This window comes from Macaca thibetana, chromosome 7, assembly GCF_024542745.1.
Source record: "Macaca thibetana thibetana isolate TM-01 chromosome 7, ASM2454274v1, whole genome shotgun sequence".
Taxonomy (NCBI): Eukaryota; Metazoa; Chordata; class Mammalia; order Primates; family Cercopithecidae; genus Macaca; species Macaca thibetana.
The window spans coordinates 107,441,336-107,453,472 of NC_065584.1; the positions used below are offsets into that span (position 1 = coordinate 107,441,336).

Here is a 12,137-nt window from a genome sequence, read left to right on the forward strand (position 1 = left end):
ACCACTGACCAGTCCTTCCACCTTCACCTCCCTTAAAGTCAGGGTTAGAGATGGAGCCCTGGAGAACAGGCTTCCAGATCCTGGCATATGGGAGAGAGAGAGAAGATGAGAAGGCCAGGCTGCAGACATGCCAGTCCCTTCTGATGCCATCTCTACTCTGGTGTCTAATTCACCACCTGGAGTGGGCACTATTTTTTTTTTTTTTTTGAGACGGAGTCTCGCTGGAGTGGGCACTATTTTTAACTGAAGCCTGAGCTGCTCACTTTGAAGCTGGAACTCAGGCTGAAGAAGACAAGATAGAGACTAAGTGCCCGGAAGTTATCTTTCAGGTGTGCCAGGCAAGGCTAGGTGGGACATGGACAGACCTTCCTGGGAATCTGGGTAGGATTTAGGTAGATAATGCTCTTAGAGATCCTTCTAAGGCCTGGGAGCATCCTGAGGTATGCCAAACTGAGGACCCAAAGGCTCATTCCAAGCCCAGCTGATGGGCCACCCCATTGGCTGGAGTTGGCTCAGAAATGGTGTGGGAGAAGGCCGGGCATGGTAGCTCATGCCTGTAATTCCAAGCCAAAGCAGGAGGCCAAAGCAGGAGGATCACTTAAGCCCTGGAGTTTGAGACCAGCCTGGGCAACATAGTGAGACCCCACCTCTATAGAAAATACCAAAATTATCCGGGCATGATGGTGCCTGTAGTCCCAGGTACTTAGGAGGCTAAGGCGGAAGGATTGCTTGAGCCCAGGAGGTCAAGGCTGCAGGCCGATAGCAGGGCACTGTACTGCAGCTTGAGGGACAGAGCAAGACAGTCTCAAAAAAAAAAGGAAAACAGGAAGAAAAGGAGTAGGGATAAAACCACAAACTAACCATTTTCAGAGCGGTATATGGCATAGGGATCAAGAACACGGACTCTCGACCTGGCCTGCGGTCAAGTCTCAGTGCTGTGGCTTAATTGTGTTAAATTTGTATGCCTCAATTTCTCCATCCCTCATATTGGGGGAAATAGTGGTACCTACTCATAGAATTTCTCTGGGAATTAAATCCATAAATCCACTAATATCTCTGAGGCACTTAGAATATTGTCCTGGCACATGGTAAACACTAACACCTGGGAGTTATTATTTCATCCCTGTAGCTGAGTGGGGCTGAGGAATTGTAGACTGGACTGCCTCTACCTTAATAAAATGTGCTCAGCATTTCTGCATATGCAAGTAACCCTTTGCAGCAGCAGAGACTTTAGCCAAAATATATATATGTGTATATATATATGTGTGTGTGTATATATATGTGTGTGTGTGTGTATACATATATATATATATATATATAAAATTAGTGGAGTTGGGGGAGGGGAACTGCAAATAATTTTCCTGCTGTTAAAATAAGAGGGACTGAACCATATTAATGCCAAGAGGGAAGTTCAGTTTATTTCAGGGGGAACGTGGTTTTCCTACCTCCTACTGTGTTACTGATACAGTACTTACTGACCAGCCATCTTAAACTCTTGGGGTAGGGTCTGTCTCTCTCTCTCTCTTTCCTAATGGTGTGGAACAGAGCTTGAATAATAAATATTTAACAGGGACACTCCCTTTTCTCTGTTAAAATAATCTTTGTTTCAATACTTTAACAAGGAAGACTGTGTTTTCCCACCTTGGCTGTCACGTTTGGTTGAAGTCAGGTCTCAGGAGTAAGAGAAAATAAACACAGGGCCACTTGGGGAGGGCAACCCTGGCTGAAGCCGTCTCACTGGACGGCCCAGAGTCAGGGGTTTCAGCCGCCTGTTCAAGGGCACCCAGATCCACAGCAGCCAGCCTGGAGCTCCTGTGCAACTATGCCCAGTGATTCCAGGTGCCAGCTACTGAATGCGAGAGAGCAAGGAGGTGGAGGTAGATGAGGAACTGCCAGTTGCAGGACCACAGGGGAAACGGGAGGGGGTTGTCAACAAAGATGGGACACTGGTTAGGACCAGTCTTTTCTTACGAGATGTTTTCAGCTGAGGTGCTGGCTTCTGATGGTGGGAAACCAGGCATTCAGCTCTCTTGGAGAGGCTCATATCTAACAGAGTTGGAAAGCCTCCATTGAGGAAATCCAGCCCATTCTGCCTGGACTCTGGGGCTCCATCCGTGGTGACTTTTGTGTCAAGGGAAAATTCACACACTGTCACTCAGGCGGGCAGCAACTTAATTTCTCTTTAGCTGAACTGAACTTGCTTGCAAGCCTCTATGTAGACCAATGGCGGAAACAACTTAATCTTTTTTCCATTTCTGCTGTTGACCAAAAAAAAAAAAAGTTTTAAAATCTTTTTTCCATTTCTTCTAATGGTGGAAAAAAGCACAACCTTGCCATTTCAAGGTAGCTCAGTCTCTTCCAATAGAAAGCATAGACTATCCATTTATGACTTAGGCGATTCCGGATTTAAACAGTCAATTCAGAGTAGAAATTCCCTATCAGGGCTGTTGGTTTTTCTTGAAGGTTCTCTCCTCCCACTGATCCAGTCCTAAGATGTTGCCTGGATGTGTGGGGAGTTTACAGAACGTCATGGTGTCGGGTAGGGAAGCTCGCTTCCACAGCTGAGGTGACTCGTCACAGGAGGCCTTGGGCCTGGGTCAGGACCTGCTGACATCTGTGGCCCAGGCCTTCTTCTCTGGGTTGCTGAATCTCTGCATTTGGAACCCTGTGCCACTGCCCTCAGGCTGTCTCTGGCCTCAGTGACCCCTCAGCATTCCTGCTGGGAACTTGAGGGAATTTGTTCACAGTTCACAGGGAGCCACCAGCCTTCAGGCCCCATCTCTACTTAGTGACACCACATGGTTTCCACTGGGCTGCAGCCCCCGTGTTAGTCCAGAGAACTTTGATAGCTGCCTTCTCCCAGAATTTCTGTGGAAAGTGGAGTCTAAGACCCCCTTCCCCAGGGTGGCATCCAAGGAGCATTTCAATTTTCTTGCTCATCCTCTTCTTACTCCAGGCCCCTTCCCTACTTCCTTGCCTCCAGGAAGAGCTTGTATCTCTTCTCTGGATGGCAGGAAACAGCTCCTCCTTCTCCATGGCTTGCAATCAAAATGCTAGGCTCTGAGTTCTTCAAACTCTAGTTCCTTGGAACCCAGGAGTTTCTCTCTCTCTCTCCCTCTCTCTCTCTATCGCTCTCGCTCTTAAATCTTATAAAAGCCTACCTGGCTCTAGCATGAAAGCCTAAAAGCCTTGGCTTTCACAATGTGTCACAACTGAAATGGTTTTATTTGGGAACTTAAAAGCTAAACATTGACTGCTTTGTTCATGTCTGGGTTCTACCCTCCTCCTCAAGTAAAAGAGGCAAGCCCCAGCTCCTTGGGTTGAGGGCCCCAAGCAACAGAAATGACCCAGAATGAAAAAGGCCTTGATACTTCAGAATATCATCTGGCTGCATTGTGTAATTCAGGGCAGCCAGTCTGAGCTCTGGTTGGGGTGGATTTACCAAGTGCCTACTTAGCAAGTGCCAATTGCTGTTAGTGTTTTAGGCAGCCCAGTGGTGGCTGGTGGGCCAGGTGCACTTGCACTGCGTGAGTCAGGGGGCTCTCAAACAGGGTCTTTCTACTCAGTGGTCTCTGGAGAGATGCCCTGTCTTGGGTTTAGGTGCTGATGGAGTGTGATAGGAGTGCTGGTCTCTTTCCAGCTCTCAGAATATCAAAGTGGGCAATGTGGCAGTGGTTCCTTGCCAAGAATGAATGACATGAGAAGTGAGTAATGCAGCTTTCCATGATTTGTTCTGTGTGTGTGTGCAGCAAGAACAGGTTTACACATGGAGGTGGTGGCCTGGTTTACACATGGAGGTGGTACATACACTTCGACAAGTGTATGCCTGCCACTAAGCATTTTGGTCATTACAGGTGGCTTATAGAGTAAATAGGAGGGAAATATATAAATGTATCTATCTATCTATCAATCAATCAATCATTAGCCCTGTAGTCAGTGTATCAGCCTATGAAATGTCTTGGCAACCCTTAGTAGTATCATGTAGGAGGTGACATGGAGCAAGGTAGGTGATGGCCTGGGGTCTGGAGCCCTCCTGTTTCTGGCTCAGCCAGTAGCCCTGGGGCCAGGCCATTGTGACTTCTCAGAGGCATTGATGGCTTCTATTTGAAAAGGGGAGGACTCATGGAGGACTGCCAGATTCCATTCTAGCATTAACATTCTGTGTTCAAGGAAATGTTTCCCAAGACTACCATGTGGTTTGGCACCTGACTGGTAAAAGCTAGTACCTGACTCTGTTAAAAACTAGTACCTGACTGTTAAAAACTAGTAGTGGGAGAAATGCTAAAAGAATAAGAATTATTTTTATAATCCACATTAAAACAGTATACATTAATAAAGTAGACTTTGACTCACGGCTCAGGTTGCCCTTTTCAGTGCTCAGCCCCCGCCTATCCACCCATATATGTACTCCATGACCCAAGGAAAATGAAAAGTTCTGTATTGTAAGCCCTCTATTCCCCTATGCTTTGTTTGAAATCGTTGAATGTTGTTCTGTTCAAATTCAAAATAGTGAACTAAACCCCGATATTTACAGCCTTCTACCCCCTAGCTTTCATCATTATGACAAGAGGAATACACAGACTTAGGGAGGGGTGGGGTCTGTCATGGAAGGAGCCATCCAGAGGCGAGAAACATCATGTAGATAGTAGAGGTTATATTGCAGGTGGGTCCAGAGTTTCAAAGTCATCACCCGGGACCGGAGCTGCCTCCCTGAAGAGGAAGAAGAGCTCCCCTACCATTACCCGCTTCCCTTTCCTCGCCAGCTGAGTCTCTTTAACCTTTAACGCTTCCCTGGGGGAAGGAGGGGGGAGGATCATTTCACTGGTAGTTGTCAACCTCCCCTGGACATTGGAAGGACCTGAGAAACAAACAATACTGATGCCGGAGCTTCTGATTTCATTGGTTTGGGGTTCAACCTGGGCAGTGGGCTGTTTAGTGTGCCACCAAGTTGAGAACCACTGCCACAGGAAGGCAACAGGAAGCCACCTTGGTACAACCTGTGGAACTTCGCTGATGAAGGCTCCTTAGAGTGCCCTGTTCCTTAGAGAAACAGGCGCTACTCTGTGAATTTCAAGCTATCTAAACAAACATATTATAATCCTTCTCACACCAGGAATCTCCACTGCCCCAATCCTTCTCTTCCTCCTCCCACGATGCTGTCACCTCTCTACCTCTCCCCAGGACAAAGGGGCATCTCATTTGGACAGCCATAGAAATACCCCATACCTTCGGTGGGGAAAGAACATAATTTCTGGCAGAACTTGCTTCAATTCTCACTTGAAGTCTAGAGGGAGGAAAATGTCTTATAACAGAAAAAGGAAATAAAAATGGAAATCATCAAATAGGATGGCAAAAGTCATTTATTAAGAAAAAAAACTCCTAAGATTAATCTTATTAATACTCAAAGAAAAAAAATATGAACCAGTCAAAACTGAAGTGAGATTTTTGTGAGAGAAACGTGTCACATTAATACTAAAATATACCTAGTTAAATGAATTCATGAGAATAGCAAGGAAATATTGAAATAGAAGAGTAATGACTATGAACTAGTTTTACTAGTTATTAACATTTTATTTATTTATTTATTTTTATTTTTGAAATGGAGTCTCACTCTGTCACCCAGGCTGGAGTGTAGTGGTGTGATCTTGGCTCACTGCAACCTCCACCTCCCAGGTTCAAGCGATCCTCCCGCCTCAGCCTCCTGAGTAGCTGGGATTACAGACATGTGCGACCACACCTGACTAACTTTTGTATTTTTAGAGATGGGGTTTCACCATGTTGGCCAGGCTGGTCTCAAACTCCTGGCCTCAAGTGAACTACCCACCTTGGCCTCCCAAAGTGCTGGGATTACAGGTGTTGAGCTACCACACCTGGCCTATTAACATTTATTATAAAGCTACAGTATTTAAAACGATATGGTACTGTTACCAAAATGAGTCAGTGGGACAAAATAGAAAATCCAAAAATAGATCTAAGTCCCATGATAATTAAATATGTGATAAAGATAAAGGCAATACTTGAAATCACTGGAGAAAATATGGATTATTTAATTATGTTGGTATAACTGCATAAGCATTATTAAATATAATAGATATTTACCTCTTTTTGCCAAAATCCAAACGGATTATAAAAGTAAAAGTTCTGACATGAAAAATAAATAAATAAAAATACTAGAATAAAATTTAGTTGAGTATTTATATAGAACTGTGAGAATAAACCATGCATAGAAAGTGTGATCAGTTTGACTGTTTATACTCTTAAATTTGTGCATTCGTGCCACAACAAAACAGAAACCCTTCTCTGCCCTACCGCCAGCACAAACTTCAAAAACAAAATGAGAAAAAAAAAAAAAAAGAAGAGATGATAAGTTGGGAATAATGTTTGTACCAGAAATGACAGATAAAGGGTAAATATGTGTAGTATAAAGGGACTTCTAAACATTTTAAGAAAAATAGTGATATCAGGTCGGTGCAAAAGTAATTATGGGTTTTGCCATGGAAAGTAATGGCAAAAACTGTGATTGCTTTTGCACCAACCCTAATAGAAAAATAAATTGACACTAAATGTCAGATATTTTAGAACAAATTCATGTTCTATGACCATGAAATCCTTTTCTTGGAATTTATCCTCAGGAACTAGTTGTGCACATTTGTGGATATTTATGTGTAAGCTTTTTTTTTTTTTTTCCCCCAAAGAATTGTCTATAAAAGCCAAGGGGGAATAAAAGAGACAACAGAAAGAAATGAAGCAAAAGGAAGAGAAGTCGAGAAAAACAGGGAGGGAGAAGGAAGGAAGGAAGGAAGGAAGGAAGGAAGGAAGGAAGGAAGGAAAAGAAGAGATGAAAAGAAGAGAAGGAAGGAAAAGAAGGAAGAACCATAAATGTCCAACAACAGGAGACTAGTTGAAGAAATGTTACATTGTTAGAGTTGACAGCTAGTCAGTAACTAAAAGTAAAATTGGAATATATTCACTCTAGTGGGTACAAGAAGAATCTTTTATGAAAACAACTATATGTAAATATATGCACAAATGTAATCATGAAGACATCTGGAATCTGAAAGCTAGCCCAGTTATCTCTGGGGTAATGGGTTACAGCTTTGATTTTTCTTTCTCCATTTTGCATACATGTATTTTTTCTTTACAATTAACATGCTTTTGTTTTGAAAAAAATTGTTTTTGATGTTATTCTGGGAATAGATGTCAGTAAATATTCTTGTCTGTAAATATTCTTGCCTTTCTTGTCCTGGTTTCTCTCCTCCCAGCCCTCATCCTGCCCATGCACTAGGAAGATCTTGCTGACCACCAAGGTCTTCCCTGCTACCCTCTCCCCAGAGCTCCTGAACCATGAGTGATATACACTTCATATTTGTTCTCTAAAAGTATTTTGGCCATGCACAGTGGATCACGCCTGTAATCCCAATACTTTGGGAGGTCGAGGTGAGCAGATCACTTAAGGCCAGGAGTTCGAGACCAGCCTGTCCAATATGGTGAAACCCCACCTGTACTAAAAATATAAAAATTAGCCAGGCGTGGTGGAGCACACCTGTAGTCCCAGCTGCTTGGGAGGCTAAGGCACAAGAATTGCTTGAACCTGGGAGCCAGAGGTTACAGTAAGCCAGGATCACACCATTGCACTCCAACCTGGGCGACAGAGCAACACTCTGTCTCAAAAACAGATTAATAAAAGTTTCTCATGTATTTTCCAATCCCCACAAAGAAACTGTAAGCTCCCAGAGAGAAGGAGGTGGGCCTTGTGATTCCTTTGTCCCTCCCTTAGGACTTCAGTTGGAGCTGAGTGACTGCTTTTGGGAGATGGGCTGGGCATGACTTCTCTGCCTGCGAGTATTGAAAAGACAGACACTGGGCTTATGGGGTCAGCGCAGGCAACTGGGAGAGCTGAGGCAGCCAGAGACCACAAACAGCACCCGTGAGCTGGGTGAAGCTGGCCTTGTTGTGGGAAGGAAGCAGGGCCTGCTGTTAAGGGTCTGTCTAAGTTTTTCCACATTTCCAATTTCCCATGGATAATCTATCATGTTAACTTGTACTTTTTGTCTCCATATCATGCGGACAGGTTCTAACATTCCCATGGACCAGCCCTGCTGTCGTGGTCTCTATGACTTTGAGCCAGAAAACCAAGGAGAATTAGGATTTAAAGAAGGGGACATCATTACATTAACCAATCAAATAGATGAAAACTGGTATGAAGGAATGATACACGGGGAATCCGGATTCTTCCCCATTAATTATGTTGAAGTGATCGTGCCTTTACCTCAGTAAATGTGTAACACACTCTGGACATACTTTCATAACTGAAATGAATTCACACCAATGTGCTCTCAGTGTGGTGTTCTGTGACATCCTTTGCTATTTGACCAACTTAATGACTTTTGTATGTGTGTTCTCTTTATAATGTATTTTGTATCACTTTAGTTTGTATAAATGATTTTCTTGTCTTTGCTACATGAAAATATTGTTTTCTTTTTTGCTTCTTGTCCTAAAAGTCATTGGTTAAACGTATATGCTTCCTGTTACTAAAAATAAGTCTCACCCATTGCAGTTATGTCAATGAATGGCCTGTATTCCTCAGCTGCAATGAAATGGTAACATTTGAAACTAAGAAATGCTAAATATTTTGTTTCTCGACATTCCTGATGACATCTGGTCTTTTTTCTTCATTGTATTTTAAGCTTACCTGTGAATAGCCCAATAAACATGACACACTGTGTTGGCAAAAGGCCTTGGTTATTTTTAAGTTGAATTGTTGATTTTTAAGTCTTCCAGCTGCAAACTGACACCCCATGGCCAACCAAAGTGTCACAGCGCGGATGCTTAGATGATGCCTCCTGATGGGAGCCTTCACTTTCCACCTGATTCAAACATGACACTCATCCTCCTTCCAGTTGGGGGATGGAAAGCCCTTCTGCCTACCTTCAAGTTTATTTATGGAAGACCCCAAATCAAGCTTCTGCTGCTGCCACATTTTGGATAGGTTTTTTGAGCAAGTTGTGTTATGGATGCTCAGGAAGTAGTATGGTCAAGAGTTGGTTGAGTCCCCAGTAACATCCTCTTAGGCTCAGTGAACCAGTGCCTGGCCTTGCCTACAGTACCCACTTGTCACATGCTTTGGCCCACTGGAGTCTACAATCCTATTATGGGAAGGGGCAGGTATTATTTCCCATTTGAAAAGAAGGAGGCTCATTGACTGACTTACCTAGGATCAAACGACCACATACAGGCACACCTCAGAGATATTGCAGGTTCTGTTCCAGGCTACTTACTGCAATAAAGCAAATATTGCAGTAAAACAAGTCACACAAATTTTGGGGGTTTCCCAGTGTATAGAAAAGTTGTGTTTACACATAGACACAAGGAGGCGAACAACACATACTGGGGCCTGTTGCTGGGGGAGGGGAGGAGGGAGAGCATCAGGAAAAATAGCTAATGTGTGTGGTGCTTAATACCTAGGTGATGGGTTGATAGGTGCAGCAAATCATAGTGGCACACATTACCTATGTAACAAACTTGCACATCCTGCACATGTACCCTGGAACTTAAAAAGAAGAAGAGTTGTGTTTACACTATGCTGTAGTCTATTAAATGTGTAGAAGCATATGTCTTAAAAAACCAAAATACACACCTTAATTTAAAAATACTTTACTACTAAAAAATGCTAATGATTATCTGACCCCTCAGCAAGTGGTAATATTTGTGCTGCTGGAAGGTCTTGATATTGATGGCCACTGACTGATCGGGGGGGGTTGCTGAAGGTTGGAGTGTCTGGCAATTTCTTAAAATAAGACAACACCGAAGTTTGCTGTATGGGTTGACTCTTCCTTTCACAAAGGATTTCTCTGTCACATGCAATGTTGACAGCATTTTACATACAACTTCTTACAAAATTTGAGTCAGTCCTCTCATCCTACCACTGCTTTATCGATTAAGTGTACATAATATTCTAAATCCTTTGTTGCCATTACAATAATGTTCACAGCATCTTCACCAAGAGTAGATTCTATCTCAAGAAATCACTTTCTCTGTTCATCTGTAAGAAGCAATTCCTCATCTGTTCAAGCTTTTTTATGAGGTTGCAGGAATTCAGTCACATCTTCAGTCTCCACTTCTAGTTCACCTGTTATTTCCACCACATCTGCAATTACTTTCTCCACCGAAGTCTTAAACCCTTCAAAGTCATCCAAGAGGGTTGAAATCCACTTCTTCTAAACTCCTGTTAATGTTGTTATTTTGACTTCGTCCCATGAATCACAAATGTTCTTAAAGGTATCTAGAATACTGAGTCCTTTCCAGAAGATTTTCACTTTACTTTGCCCAGATCCATCAACAGAACCACTATCTATGGTAGCTGTAGCCTTACAAGATGTATTTCTTGAGTAATAGACTTGAAAATAGAAATTACTTCTTAATCTGTGGGCTGAAGAATGGATGTTATTTTAGTAGGTGTGAAAACAACATTCATCTCCTTGCATATCTCTATCAGAGCTCCTGGATGACGAGGTACATTATTAGCAGAAATATTGTGAAAGGAATCTTTTTCTCTGAACAGGAGATCTCAACAGTAGGCTTAAAATATTTAGAAAGCCATGCTATACACAGATATACTGTCATCCAGACTTTGTTCCATTTATAGAGCACAAGCAGAGCAGATTTAGCATCATTCTTAAGGACCCTAAAATTTTTGGAATGGTCAGTGCGCATTGGCTTCAACTTAAGCTGTATTAATGCCTAACAGGTAAGTTAATCCATCCTTAGAAGCTTTGAAGCCAGAGATTGACTTCTCTAACTAGGAAAGTCCCGGATGACATCTTCCAATGTAAGGCTGTAGCCTACATTGAAAACCTGTTGTTTATTGTATCCAACTTCATCAATAATCTTAGCTAGATCTTCTAGGTAACTTACTTCTCCATCAGCACCTGCTGCTTCACCTTGCACGTTTATGTTATGGGAGTGGCTTCTTAAACCTCATGAACCCACCCCTGCTAGCCTCAGACTTTTCTTACGCAGCTTTCTCACCGCTCTCAACTCTGGGTTAGGCTTTGGCTTCAGGTAATGCAGCTGGTTGTTCATCAGACCACTCAAACTTTCTTCATATCAGCAAGAAATCTGCTTCGCTTTCTTATCATTCGTGTATTCACTGGAGCAGCACTTTTAATTTCCTTCAAGGACTTTTCCTTTGCATTCACGACTTAGCTAACTGATGCAAGAGGGCTTTCAACCGACCCTGGCTTTCAAAAAGCCTTCCTCACTAAGCTTAATCATTTCTAGCTTCTGATTTAAAGTGAGAGACCTGTGACTCTTCTTTCACTTGAACATTTAGAGGCCATTGTAGGGTTACTAATTGGCCTAATTTCAATATTGTTGTATCTCAGGAAATGGGGAAGCCTGAGCGGGGGATGGCCAGGCAGTGGAGCAGTCAAAACACACACAACATTGATCAGTCAAGTTCACCATCTTATATAAGCATGGTTAGTGGCGCCCCAAAACAGAATAGTAACATCAAAGATCACTGATCACAGATTACCATAACCTATATGGTAATGAAAAAGTTTAATACATTGTAAGAATTACCAAAGTGTGACAGACAGAAAGCACGTGCCGTTGGAAAAATAACGCAGATAAAAATAGGGTTACCACAAGCCTTCAAAGATTTTACAAACCTTTCTAAAAATCACAGTATCTGTGAAGTGCTATGAAAAGAGGCATCCCTGTTGTGGCAGAGGCAGAGTTTGAAATCAGATTGTCTGCTGTACCTCACTGCACACTTAAGTGTTCACCCACGTCACTTGGAAATGCGCTGCTGTTCATTGACTTTGTAACAAATGCCCAGAAGCCAGACTGATCACCTAAATCAGGTAACTTAAGCCAGGTTTCTCGGTCTTCTGATTCCATGGTACATCAGTAAATTCACGACAATATACTTTCCCTCCAGCCAGCTATACACACACACACACACACACACACACACACACACACACACACACACCCCACTTCTCCAGAACAGTTGTACATTCAGTGTCTTAACCAAATAATGATGATAATAATAATACCTAACTCTTGTAGGCTTATTATGTGCTAGGTGCTCTTCCAAACATTTTGCCTGAATAAACCCATTTAATTCTCAT

The 12,137-nt window shown here is 42.7% G+C and overlaps 1 protein-coding gene across 4 annotated transcripts in view; it reads left to right on the top strand.

Moving 5' to 3' along the window:
• SH3GL3 (SH3 domain containing GRB2 like 3, endophilin A3) overlaps window positions 1-8,734 on the top strand; it is a 447,963-nt gene extending 439,229 nt beyond the window's left edge. For all 4 annotated transcript variants that reach the window (XM_050796192.1, XM_050796187.1, XM_050796191.1 and 1 more), the window contains one exon: window positions 8,072-8,734. In XM_050796192.1, the coding sequence (XP_050652149.1) occupies window positions 8,072-8,277 (206 nt within the window). In that variant the 3' untranslated portion in view covers window positions 8,278-8,734. The remainder of the gene's footprint in view (window positions 1-8,071) is intronic.
• The last annotated feature ends 3,403 nt before the right edge of the window (window positions 8,735-12,137 follow it).